Below are 13,021 nucleotides of genomic sequence, written 5' to 3' on the forward strand. Positions count from 1 at the left end.
ATAACTTTATGTTTTTATACTGTTATATACTATCCTTTTGTAGGACATTTCTGTTATATTGTCCTCGTCTAGTGGCAACGCATGGGATAAGTAAACCATAGGACCCGGATTCGAGTCTCCAAATTTAGTTTTTTGATATTTTTTTTTCAATTTTTGTGTGTTCTTTGTCTTCTTCACCGATGGTGACGGCGACTTCTTCCTCTCCGATGGCGATTACTCCGTCGCTGCTTTCTGTGTCCTAGCCACCGAAAACATCTGATCTATTTAATTTTGTTGATTGTGGGAAGGTTTTTACTTAAATCACATGTTCTGTTATAAAGAAATCCATCGAACCTTCATGAGCATCATCATCATCGAAACAATTCATGAGCATCATCACATGTGGATCCAATCAAATCAAAAAGAAAAAGAGGCGGAGGAGGCAAGGAAAGCAAAAGAGGTGGACGATTCATGGTGGTCGGCGGCTAGGGTTTCATGGCTGTCGAGGAAGACACAGAAAAAAAAAATAAAAAATAAAAAAAATGAGAGCAAATGTTGGAGTTTCGAACCCAGGAATCGAGACTTACAAAGCAAACGCATTGCCACTAGACGAGGACAGCATAACAGGAATAGTATACATCGGATAATATGTATCAGTATAAATACGTAAGGTTAAAATTTAACACCGTTAAATAATTTTGTAACGTCCGTTAACGGATGTTAAGTTGTGAGTTGGAGTCTACCAACAATTAAAAGATGAGGTATTTTTTTAGCAACTATAAATATTTAAGGTATTTTTATTCCAAAAAAATAAACCGAGGTATTAAACGGTCAAATAAAAAATAGATGACGGTTTTTCGGGTTTTTTCCCTTAAAACAATAGGGATAATACTGGAATTTTTACCAAACATTTGCATTGAAAACCTAAAACGATAACTAAAACGAAACAAAATTTAAGTCCTAAAACGACAACTAAAACGAAACGGAGGGAGTATTACAAAATATTTTCGAAAAAATATTTTAGAAACTATGGATTCCAAATATGGCAACAAATTGATTTTGTTTCTTAATTTTCCTAAAACATCTCTACTTAATTTAAACATTAATATATGATTTTTCTTTCACTTTTATATGATTTTATAGTAATTTATTTTGAATTTATATAAAATACATATAATTAATAAAATAATAGATTTTTTCTGCATATGATGTGATTCAAAAATTTTAAAACGGACATATATTACTCAATCGATGAAGAAAAAATATGTGTATAATGTCCCACATTACTTAAAAAATTGGGCAATAGTTCAGAGTCATACTATAAAAAGGACAAAAATGATTCTGAATACAAAAGGAGGTTATATGGTAGGATGGGTTTGAGTCGATATTAATACGGAACGGTATACCACGGGTGAAACCTAGAATTAAAAATAAAAATATAATTATATAATCTTAAATACTAAACAAATCAAACAATATTAACAAAACAAATATAACTTAAAATTTAAAATTTTTAGTTTAAAATAATCGACCCGCAATATACCGCGGGGTAAATTGTTTTGATACAAAATAATATCAAATTATTATAATAGTCCATGATTATAAATGCTTGCCAATAATAACACTATATCATTTCTACACGTACAAATCTTCTAAGTACACATATTTCAACTATATTAATTATAATATAAAATAATTAAATGAGAATTTCTTTTATAATATCAATTTAAAAATCTATTAAATTAGAAATTATTATATAAAATACAATTTTGTCCCGCGGTGTACCGCGGGTTAAATCCTAATTAGTGGTATTTTGAAAATTTTGAGACCTATTGGGTTTTAAATAAACCCAACAGAAGTACAGAACCATTGATCGATCTGATTACTTCGAGCCTTGAAAGTTTACAACATTGTGAAAATGGTTGTTTGGTAGTTAAACCAAAAAATAAAATAAAATGCATTGGGAGTTCATCCTCAACACTATTTCACGTAGAGTCGAGACTTAAAGTGTTTTGGAAGTCATCATGCATGTATACGACGGCGTCAACATTTATACCCCGAGGCAGGCCCGGCGGAGAGGGCAAGCCAGTGAAGCCACCGATTAGGGTCTCAAAATTTTGAGGGCCTTTTTACCTAAAAATTTGTTAAGTTTTTTTATATACAATAATTTTTGTAGGGCCTTTTAAAAATATTGTGGGTTTTTAGAGACAACTACAACATTTTTTAAGGGTAAAAATCTAATTTTAAAAAAAAAAAATTATGGGCTTTAATTTTGCTTAGGACACCCAAATTGATCGGGCCGGCACTGCCCCGAGGGTTAGGTAGTAATGTAATACATATAGTTTGATTTTGTTAGGCGTTGTTTGACTTGACTCATTGTGAATAATAACATGTTTATGTCGTAGATGAACAAGTTCAAAGTTTTGTATGCTACGAAGATATAAATATAAATAAACAACCAAAATAAAGTATGGGAAACGGAAAGAAGAATTGTAGCTGCAGGTTTTATTGAAATTATTCAGAAAACCAGAGCCAAACAAGAATAACAAACATGAAAGGTAATAAAAATGATGGATGTATAATTGTAATGGAAGGCACATTTTTTTCTTTTCTTTTTCTTATCATTAGAATCATGCATTAGTTGGAATTTATAAATAAAAGAAAATGGGGGCGAGAACAAAGGAACATGAATCCAGCGATTTGAAGCAATGTACACATCAACTTCCCACTATCCTATAAAACTCTATACCTAATCTCCACGTTCCTCATTTCCAGTTTTGGCCTAATCTTTTTCTATGATATGACTCATTACAGAATTGATTTTTTTTTTTTTTTTGTTTCGTTGTTCTTGTTGTCAACAGCGTAAATTACTTATATTAATGGATCATAACAGACCAATCAGAAAAAATATTGTTTACATAGGAAATAAATTAAATTACGGTAAAAACTATACTATTTTTTTAATAGAACTCATTAGAAAATCAACCAAAATAAGGTTTTCTTATTTCATATTAAACTGCGTAAATTACGACTCATTACAAAATCGATAAATATATAATTAATAAAAAACAACTCCAGTCACACAACCATGTTTACTTAATTACCTTAGTTTGCAACATATATTTAATTGGCTAACCAAAACATACATATTTAATTGGGATCGATAAATAATTCATCGCATTCTCTTTTTCTTTTGTCCTTTTAAATTTTTTTATCATATATTATTTATTTATAACTAACAAAATCGATAACAATCACAATAATTTCACAAAGACTATCACAAAATCCATAACAATCACAATAATTTTATTATATTAAAAACATATATTTATGATACATGTATTTTATGTATAACTTACAAAATCCATAACAATCACAATAATTACACAAGACACACCTATCAAACTCAATAATAGCTTAAAAAAAGAAATGGGAAAAATACTAGAAGTCGGTTATAAAGGACAAGCTAAGCGGGGATGTGCCTTTAGTCAAATGGTTAAGTCCACTTGACTCCGCCTTCCCCACCGGAGTTCGACTCCATTAAATCGCGTAGGGATTGGCTATGGACCGGACCTTGTCGATCCAAAAATGTAAAAAAAAAAAAAAAGGACAAGCTAAGCAATAAAAATTATTATTTACTACTATACCCTTAGCAAAAAATTTATATGATTCCTAATCAAACTCACCGATTGAATGAACCAACTTTTGAGGTCGGCAACGCAATATGGATGAAGAGCAGCAAAATCGCCTTCAGAGTCACATTCATCAAGACCTACATTGTAATACGACGGATAAACTAATTGTAAGATGCTGATCATATCATCAATTTAAGAGCTAAAGATTACTAATATAACATATCTTTTTACGTTAAATAACTAACCATTCAAAAAGAAAATAATATAACTAGTTGAAAGTTTTAAATATTGGAAAGAGTTTCTCGTCAAACATGCTTGGTAGTGACAAAACATGTTCACAAGATTTTGTTTGACCAATTGAATTAAGCAAGATGTCAGTTCCTTAACAATTCTTTAGTGAATACTGAATAATATATAGATGTAAACAGTTCTATCTAATCAGGTTCAATTCATTTCATCTTTGATGTCATCATTCAACGCTTTTATATTATTGTTAAGTTTTTTTCTTGTACAACCAAATTAAACTAATCAACCATACTTATTCTACACCGACGAATCGTGTTGCTGCACGCATTAGCAGCCTTAATTACTTACAGTCTTATAGTATAATCGTACCAACAAGTTTGGTCCTCCTCCTCATCATCCAGCGAATCTTGAAAAACAATTATTATTAGCCGTAAAACTATAAGAGCAACTCCAACAACAATACACCAAAACACCAAATTTTAACACCAAATTTGGTGTTTTGGTGTACTACTTTTTTTTTCATCTCCAACCATCAACACCAAATCTCACACCAAAAATAAATTTAGTATTATTAAATTATTAAACTTTAGATTTTCACTATTTTTTAATAGTTTGATAAATACTAATAATTTTTATAACTGATTTATTTTAATTTAAGTAATATAAGATTACAATCGATAAATTAAAATAACAGAAAATAAATTACATTGTACTAATTCTCAGAATTAGTATATTCCGTTCACAAGTGCTCAATTAATGCATTTCGAAATTCAATATGAGCTTCCCGGTCTTTGATTTGCCTGTGTCGAGCTAAAAATTCTTGAAATCGAGCATCATCGTCGCCCGCCATTTCAATTTCTACCGTTGGAACTTCGACTCTTTCTTCAATTGTTGCACCAAGAGATCTAACTCAAGAAGAACATGTTCAAAGACAACAACCTCAAGGTGAAGATCAAAGATCACCAAGTGGCCAACGAGATTTCACTCAGTATTATAATTATCTTAGCGGAAATAATTTTCCCGGGTTTTAGATTGTTATTTAAATTTATATTACGTCGTTTAAAATTATCTTATTGCATTTAGTTTTTGTATTTGTTTGGTTTTAATTTTGTAAATTTATATTTTTAGTATTTAATTGCACTTTAATAAGTATTTTCAGTTTTAATTAATTTAGTATTTCCTTAAATATTATGTATAAATTATTATTCATATTAATTATACTTTAAAGTACATATTATTAAAAATAAAAACATACAAAAATTGATGGTATATTTGATTTTTAGTTGATAAATAATAATTTCATTAAAGTATATAAATCAAAATACAAATAAAATAATACTCCCTCCGTATGTAAATACATGTCGTTTTAGTCAAATCTTTATGTTTGTAAATACATGTCGTTTAAGTAATATTTGCCTAATTATACCCAAATTACCCTTAATCCTTTTGAGACTCGGCTTATAATTCTAGAGTGAGCTAAGGAAGATACCAAAACAAAGAAATCTGACCTAATAATCCTTTTGAGACTGTCAAGAAATTCTTAATTGCTCCGTCGGATTTTGAATCGGCTTTTTCTCTGTATATCACATGAACCTAAACAAATTTAATCTCTTTATGAAGGATGAAGTAAACCAGTAGACGAATCACTTTTCATGGTTCCTTAGTTCGAACAGAGTCTAAACAACTAGAACAGACACACCAACGTACCTGAGACAGAAAAACAAACAAACACACATGATTGAAAGTAAAACATTATTAACAGAATTGAAACCTTATCAATTCGATAGCTAACCTTAGTCTCTTAATTGATTTAAAACATTGTTTACAGTGGAAGGATCACATTTGATTTACGAGAAGTTTCAGTGTATGATAACACAATCACCATGCCATACAAACAGAAGCAAAACGTGTAGGTTCGTTGTCAAGCCTAAACCATCTTAAATGAGCTCTCTAACAGCTCAATGAAGCTTAGGAGTGTAGTCTAAGAGCATAAGTACCTTCTTCTCCATCAGAGGGGTTCTTCGGCATCATGTTCTTCTCCAACAGCTCAATGAAGCTTAGGAGTGTAGTCTAAGAGCATAAGTACCTTCTTCTCCATCAGAGGGGTTCTTCGGCATCATGTTCTTCTCCAAGATCTGCGTTTAAATCAAAAGAATGAATTTCATTAGGTGAAAGATTTAGATTCAACGTAGCCATGGAGTTGAAAAATGATCTTGTTTTAATCAAATGTTGCCATGGAGCTGATTCAGTGAGAGCTTGTGAAAATGATCATCTGATTATGAAAATGTTAAAATGAAACAAAAATTTGGGGAAAAACTCACCAAAGTAAACTCTGCTTTTGGTTCGTGAACGTCGTCAGCTCAATCTCCGTCTTCCACTTCCTCCAATTTCTGACCGCCGCTTCTCCGTCACTACCGCCGTCGCCGCTTCTCCGTCACTACCGCCGTCGCCGCTTCTCTGTCACTACCGCCGTCGCCGCTTCTCCGTCATATGTGTTGTCTGTAACGGAGACCAAAACCCAAGCTCTCTTCCAACTTTATAAAAATCAAAACCCTGAAGTGGAATTAATCGATAACGCTTTTGCAGAGTTCCGAGAAGAGAAATTGACTTGAAAAAAAATCAGAATTGAACAAAACCAGAGAAAAAGTTGGTGAAGAGAAGCGATTGAGAACACCCGACAGAAGAAAAACGAATTTGGGGAGAAGAAAACCCTAGATTTTGGGTTCGTCATTGTTCTGCACGAAGAGAAGAAAGAAGAAGCTTTTTTTTTTGGTTCGTCATTGTAATTTGTCAATTTTTGTGAGGATAGAAGTGTCATTATTTATGTTTCCTTAATTTAAGGAATTACAGTTAAAACGACATGTATTTACATACGGAGGGAGTATATATTTTTTGGTGTTTTATTAACAGTGTTACACCATGGTGATGGCCTAAGACCACGCAACGCAACACACCTGTCACAGAATCATAGGTCTCTCTTTTTTCTTCAATCCCAAAACATTAAATTAAATGAAAAATTCAAAAGACTCTATGGTCCACCTCAACGTAGCATCTTTTGACACAAGTCGCAAAACTAGTGTCCTCTTTCTCCCCTTAATTATTTAAACTAACACAAATCATAAAGCCATACAAAAATCACTTTAATCTCCTTAATTAATCACTTTTAATCAACCCAAAAGTAAGACAATGATGATTAGTGCTACTAATCTCGGTGGCTTTCAAGATTATGAGAAAAAACGCGTCTCTCTCTGTCTTCCTTGTTTCTTTCCTTCTTTTATCTCAACAAATCAAAAATCGAATTATTTCACAAAGTAAAGTAATTAAAATTCCTTATATATTTCCTTTCTTTAATCTTTGTTAAAGAAAAGGAACAAGAAGAAGGTACTTTTGTCGGCCGGCGCAAAAACCAGATCTCTTCTCCCTAAGTAAAGCCTTCTCTAGATCAGTTTATCAAGCAAGAACCTTGTTCTGTTTCTAACAACCAGAGGAAGAAAAAAGTTTCAATTTTTCTTGAAGAAGATGACGGAGTATGAGAATGGGAAGAAGAGGAAAGTACGAAACAAACAACAAGTAAAAGGACAGTTCTTGTCTCAAAGGTATCTAATCTTATGCTGCTGCTGTTTCTTCGTCTTGCTCTTCTTCTTATCTTCCGACCGAATCTCTACACTCTCTGTTCGTTCTGATTCTCTGAGACCGTCTCTTCGTGTTCCTGCTCTCTCTGTTTTATCATCATCCATGGATTCGTTTCACGGTGGTAGATTCCCTGCGTTGAGTGTTGAAGACAGAGTTCAATTTCCCGACCATTTATTGCTGATTCTTTCGCACGGAATTGGGAGAGGTGAAAAAAACCTAGCTTGTGTTTATCGTGGAGTAAAGGAAGAGACTTTGGTGTTGCCCTCGATTTCTAGTGATGAATTCGATGAGTTTAGATCGATTGTTCGATGCCCTAATGCTCCTTTGAACTATTCTTCATCTGTTGAGTTGCAATTCCGTGGAGATTTGGTGAAGAAGATGAAGAAGGAGAAGCAGAGCCGTTGTCGTGTTCATAATTGGGAAAAAGTTGGTTACGAGGCGGTGATTGACGGGGACACGGTGGTTGTGTTTGTTAAAGGATTGACTCGAAGACCTCACAAGGAATCAGATCCTTCTTACTATAAATGTCAATTTGAGATTGGGGATTCAGAGGAGAAAGAGGTGACTCAAGCTGTTGCTGCAGCGCAAGAAGTTGTGAGGTGTGTTTTGCCTGAGAGTTTGAAGCTAAATCCAGAGATGATGTTTCGAGTGAGTGTAATTCACATTGATCCTAGAGGAAGAACGACGCCTGCTCTGCCTTCCGTTGCGAGAATCTACGGTTCTGATTCGATTGAGAAGAAGAAGAGTGGGGTTAAGCATGAGCTTTGTGTTTGTACAATGCTATGGAACCAAGCTCCGTTCTTGCGTGAATGGATCATGTATCACTCGTGGCTTGGTGTTGAACGTTGGTTTATATATGATAACAATAGCGATGATGGTATACAAGAGGAGATTGAGTTGCTTAGTTCGGAGAATTACAATGTGAGTCGACATGTTTGGCCTTGGATCAAGACTCAAGAAGCCGGTTTTTCGCATTGTGCGGTTAGAGCGAAAGAAGAATGCAATTGGGTTGGATTCTTTGATGTTGACGAGTTCTACTCCTTCCCTACGCATCGCTCTCAAGGCTTACCAAGCAAAAATGCTTTGAAGTCGCTTGTATCGAACTACACTTCTTGGGATTTGGTTGGAGAGATCCGAACGGATTGTCATAGTTATGGTCCGTCCGGTCTAACCTCGGTTCCATCACAAGGTGTGACCGTAGGGTACACTTGTAGACAAGCGAACCCTGAGAGACATAAGTCGATAGTCCGACCTGAATTGCTCACAAGCTCATTACTCAACGAAGTTCATCATTTTCAGTTGAAAGAAGGAGTCGGGCATATGAGTTTGATGGAGAGTGTTGCGGTAGTGAACCATTACAAGTACCAAGTTTGGGACACTTTTAAAGCTAAGTTTTACAGAAGAGTGGCTACTTATGTTGTTGACTGGCAAGAGAATCAGAATCAAGGGTCTAAAGATCGAGCTCCAGGGCTCGGGACAGAGGCAATCGAGCCGCCGGATTGGAAACGACGGTTCTGTGAAGTGTGGGATACTGGATTGAAGGATTTGGTTATGTCAAATTTTGCTGATCAAGTGACTGGTTATTTGCCGTGGCAGAGGCAACAACAAGAATGACTTTTAGTTGGTTTCTGATTCAGCAGCAGGTGTACATTTTATTTACATTTGACAAGGATACATACGAAATCTACATTAATATTTCCTTCTTTTGTTACTTCATTTTTTTTTTTTGATTGGTGGGGGAGAGAATTGAAAATGGCTTCTAATCTTTTGTTTCTTAGAGATTACCACATGTAAATTTCGGTAACACTGCAAAATCCTTTTTTTTTTTTTTGTTCTTATGAGTTTTAAGTCTTTTGATCATTTGTTTGGTACTTTGGTTGATGCCATTCTTGCTATTTTTATCCATAAGAAAAGTTGTGAGGAAGAATACAAGAACAAAACTTTTTAGCAAAAAAAAAATATATAAGAACAAATAGCTTCTGAATTCGAGTCTCCCACTACAAAAGATGATTTACGCATTACCATATAGGCATGAAAAACTGGCGAACCTTATTATCTTGGCTTTTTTATATGGGCTGAAAGTAGGTGGTGTAAAAGCCCATGGGCCGAATCACATTTTTGTTCCAGTGATGTCTGTTTTTTTTTTTTTTTTTTAAATATTTTGTCTTTTTCTTTATAACAAGTTCAAAACTCTTGTGACTTATTATTATTACCAGCCAACCAACCTTTCATACAAAAAGACTCCCATTTAAGTCACATTATCAATAGAGGATAAACTTAAATTTAATCAATTGATATGTTGAGTTAAAGAAAGAATCATGGTTCTAAAATTATATGGCTGATTTTAGGCAAACCTATCAATACATGAAATGAAACAAATTCTTCACCCAAAAATGTTATCTTTTTTGAAAAATTAGCTTTCCCTTTCAATTGCAACATATAGGCTCCGATTGGTAACCAATTTTGAGGAAAAGAATGAGTAAGAATGTCATGTTCTTTTTGTTCCTCATTTTTTTTACCATTTATAATGAATTTTTGTTCTATTTTCAGACATGTGGGTCCTACATTTTTCCTCTTCATTCCTCAAAAAAAAAAGAATGATAGAACAAAATTGTTCCTCCCCAAAATTGTAGAGGAACAACAAGGAACAAAAATTTTAAATTCGTTTTTAATTTTTAAATAATTTTAAAATAGCTTTTTTGATAATATTTACATTTTTATACATAAATAATTCCTATATTTTTATTATATATTTATGTATAAAAAAAATTTTATCAAAACTTTAATTTAAATGAATCTTATGACTTTTTTTAAATTAGTATTTATACTAAAATATATAAATAAATGCTTTCAAGTGAAATTTATATTATTTTAAAATAAAATATTTGAATTTATACTATATTTCGTTTCAAATTAAAATAAAAAATTAATTTTAAATAAAATTTTATAAACTAAATAAAATACATAATTTTTAATAATTATTATGTTAAATATTTGTTCAATTTTTTGGTTACCATTTACGAAAATTATTTGTTCAATTCTTATGTTCCTTTTGATTTCATTTTCCTTTCCTTTTTGTTCTTTTTCATTCTTTTTTTTCTTGTTTTTATTGTTTTTTTTTTTTGTCACCAATGGGAGCCATAGACTACTAAACTGACTTTATATATATCCTCTGCTTTTCCAAACGGTGGCGGTTTATAAGAAGATTCTTTTTTTCCCAAACAAACACAAAAACAAAAGATAAATACTAATTTCCACTTAAGTTACTAAAAAAAAAAATAGTCAAAAGAGCAAAAAAAAAAAGTTTCTTTTCTTTTCTCTCAACAGTATCACACAGTCAATGACCATTCTTCTTCCTCCATAGAAGCTCTCTCTCTCTCTGCTTTAAGCCTTTAACCAAAGAAAAAACCCTAAGAAGAAGAACCAGATCCATCCATTATCATGAAGAAGATATTCATCACACTCTTATGGCTTCTCTTTATAAGTTCCTTTCTCTGTTCTTCTTCTTCAGCTGAAGACGACGTTCTTTGTCTCCAAGGTTTGAAAAACTCACTCATCGATCCTTCTTCTAGACTCAGTTCCTGGTCTTTCCCAAACTCTTCAGCTTCTTCGATTTGTAAGCTCACTGGTGTTTCCTGCTGGAACGAGAAAGAGAATCGGATTATTTCTCTTCAGCTTCAATCGATGCAGCTCGCCGGTGAGATTCCTGAGTCTCTTAAGCTTTGTCGTAGTTTACAATCTCTGGATCTCTCTGGAAACGATCTCTCTGGTTCGATTCCTTCTCAAATCTGTTCTTGGCTTCCTTATCTCGTTACGTTAGATCTATCTGGGAATAAGCTTGGTGGTTCGATTCCTACTCAGATCGTTGAGTGTAAGTTCTTGAACGCTTTGATTTTGAGTGATAATAAGCTTTCTGGTTCGATTCCTTCTCAGTTGAGTCGATTAGATCGGCTTCGACGTCTTTCTCTTGCTGGTAATGATCTCTCCGGTACGATTCCGTCTGAGCTGGCGCGGTTCGGAGGAGACGATTTTAGCGGGAATGACGGACTTTGCGGGAAGCCGTTATCGAGATGTGGAGCGTTGAATGGGAGGAATCTGAGTATTATTATAGTTGCTGGAGTTATTGGAGCTGTTGGATCTTTGTGTGTTGGTTTAGTGATATTTTGGTGGTTCTTTATTAGAGAAGGTAGTAGGAAGAAGAAAGGTTATGGTGCTGGGAAGTCTAAGGATGATAGTGATTGGATTGGTTTGTTGAGGTCACATAAGCTTGTTCAGGTGACTTTGTTTCAGAAACCTATTGTGAAGATTAAATTGGGTGATTTAATGGCTGCTACGAATAATTTTAGTTCAGGGAATATGGATGTTTCGTCGAGGACTGGGGTTTCGTATAAAGCGGATTTACCTGATGGCTCTGCACTTGCGGTGAAGAGGCTTAGTGCTTGTGGTTTTGGTGAGAAACAGTTCAGGTCGGAGATGAATAGGTTAGGAGAGCTTAGACATCCGAATTTGGTGCCGCTTTTAGGTTATTGTGTTGTGGAAGATGAGAGACTGTTGGTGTATAAGCATATGCCTAATGGCACGTTGTTTTCTCAGTTGCACAATGGTGGATTGTGTGATGCTGTTTTGGATTGGCCAACTCGGCTTGCGATAGGTGTGGGAGCTGCTAAAGGGTTAGCTTGGCTGCATCATGGATGTCAACCACCGTATTTGCATCAGTTCATTAGCTCCAATGTTATACTTCTTGATGACGATTTTGATGCTCGGATAACCGATTACGGTTTGGCAAGGCTAGTTGGATCTCGTGATTCGAACGATAGCTCGTTCAATAATGGGGATTTGGGGGAGTTAGGTTATGTGGCGCCTGAGTATTCGAGCACCATGGTTGCATCTTTGAAAGGAGATGTGTATGGGTTTGGGATTGTGCTTCTTGAATTGGTTACAGGGCAAAAGCCTTTGTCTGTTATTAACGGTGTGGAAGGGTTTAAAGGGAGTTTAGTTGACTGGGTGAGTCAGTATTTGGGGACTGGTAGAAGCAAAGACGCTATTGATAGAAGCATATGTGATAAAGGACACGATGAGGAGATATTGCAGTTCTTGAAAATCGCATGTAGCTGTGTTGTGTCCAGGCCTAAAGAAAGGCCAACGATGATTCAGGTGTATGAATCTTTGAAGAGCATGGCAGATAAACACGGTGTTTCTGAGCATTACGATGAATTTCCACTGGTCTTCAACAAACAAGAACTTTAAGTATCTTACCAGAAAGTAGTCTTTTTGGCAGCTTAAGCGCTAAAAAGGTATGAGAAATCTACTTTGTATCAAAAACTTTTTTTCTTTCTTTATATCTCATTCTTTGTTCCTTCCCCCCACTGTTGTTAGTTTTTAACCGTGTCGGTGCTCGTGTTTGTCTTGTATCTTCCTACCGTATAATTCTGTACATTGTTTGGCTCATCAATGTACTCTTTGGAATGTAACCTCTTCTGATGAAATGAGAAGATTTCTGTCTTATTTCATAATTATATGCACAAAAG

At 34.2% G+C, this 13,021-nt stretch overlaps 3 protein-coding genes across 3 annotated transcripts; all 3 read left to right on the top strand.

Moving 5' to 3' along the window:
- The first annotated feature begins 521 nt into the window (after positions 1-521).
- Positions 522-4,972, top strand: LOC110225270. Its single transcript, XM_021014577.1, has 2 exons — positions 522-611; positions 4,770-4,972. Exons 1-2 carry the CDS (start codon positions 522-524, stop codon positions 4,941-4,943), a joined length of 264 nt encoding a protein of 87 aa, XP_020870236.1. The 3' UTR covers positions 4,944-4,972.
- A 2,189-nt stretch (positions 4,973-7,161) lies between these two features.
- Positions 7,162-9,364, top strand: LOC9326677 (glycosyltransferase family 92 protein At1g27200). Its single transcript, XM_002890569.2, has one exon. The coding sequence runs from the start codon at positions 7,380-7,382 to the stop codon at positions 9,105-9,107; it is 1,728 nt and encodes a 575-aa protein (XP_002890615.1). The 5' UTR covers positions 7,162-7,379; the 3' UTR covers positions 9,108-9,364.
- A 1,397-nt stretch (positions 9,365-10,761) lies between these two features.
- Positions 10,762-13,006, top strand: LOC9326678 (probable inactive receptor kinase At1g27190). Its single transcript, XM_002890570.2, has one exon. It carries the CDS (start codon positions 10,935-10,937, stop codon positions 12,738-12,740), a length of 1,806 nt encoding a protein of 601 aa, XP_002890616.1. The 5' UTR covers positions 10,762-10,934; the 3' UTR covers positions 12,741-13,006.
- The last annotated feature ends 15 nt before the right edge of the window (positions 13,007-13,021 follow it).

The sequence above is a fragment of the Arabidopsis lyrata genome (genome assembly GCF_000004255.2).
Source record: "Arabidopsis lyrata subsp. lyrata unplaced genomic scaffold ARALYscaffold_1, whole genome shotgun sequence".
NCBI classification, from domain to species: domain Eukaryota; kingdom Viridiplantae; phylum Streptophyta; class Magnoliopsida; order Brassicales; family Brassicaceae; genus Arabidopsis; species Arabidopsis lyrata.

What these genes read in the sequence shown, in the direction of transcription:
- LOC110225270 (XM_021014577.1), top strand. Translation starts at nt 522, where the DNA reads ATGAGAGCAAATGTTGGAGTTTCGAACCCAGGAATCGAGACTTACAAA. An exon ending in AGGACAGCATAACAGGAATA is followed by an intron (nt 612 to 4,769) that starts GTATACATCGGA and finishes CAAGAGATCTAA; the next exon opens with CTCAAGAAGAACATGTTCAA.
- LOC9326677 (XM_002890569.2), top strand. Translation starts at nt 7,380, where the DNA reads ATGACGGAGTATGAGAATGGGAAGAAGAGGAAAGTACGAAACAAACAA.
- LOC9326678 (XM_002890570.2), top strand. Translation starts at nt 10,935, where the DNA reads ATGAAGAAGATATTCATCACACTCTTATGGCTTCTCTTTATAAGTTCC.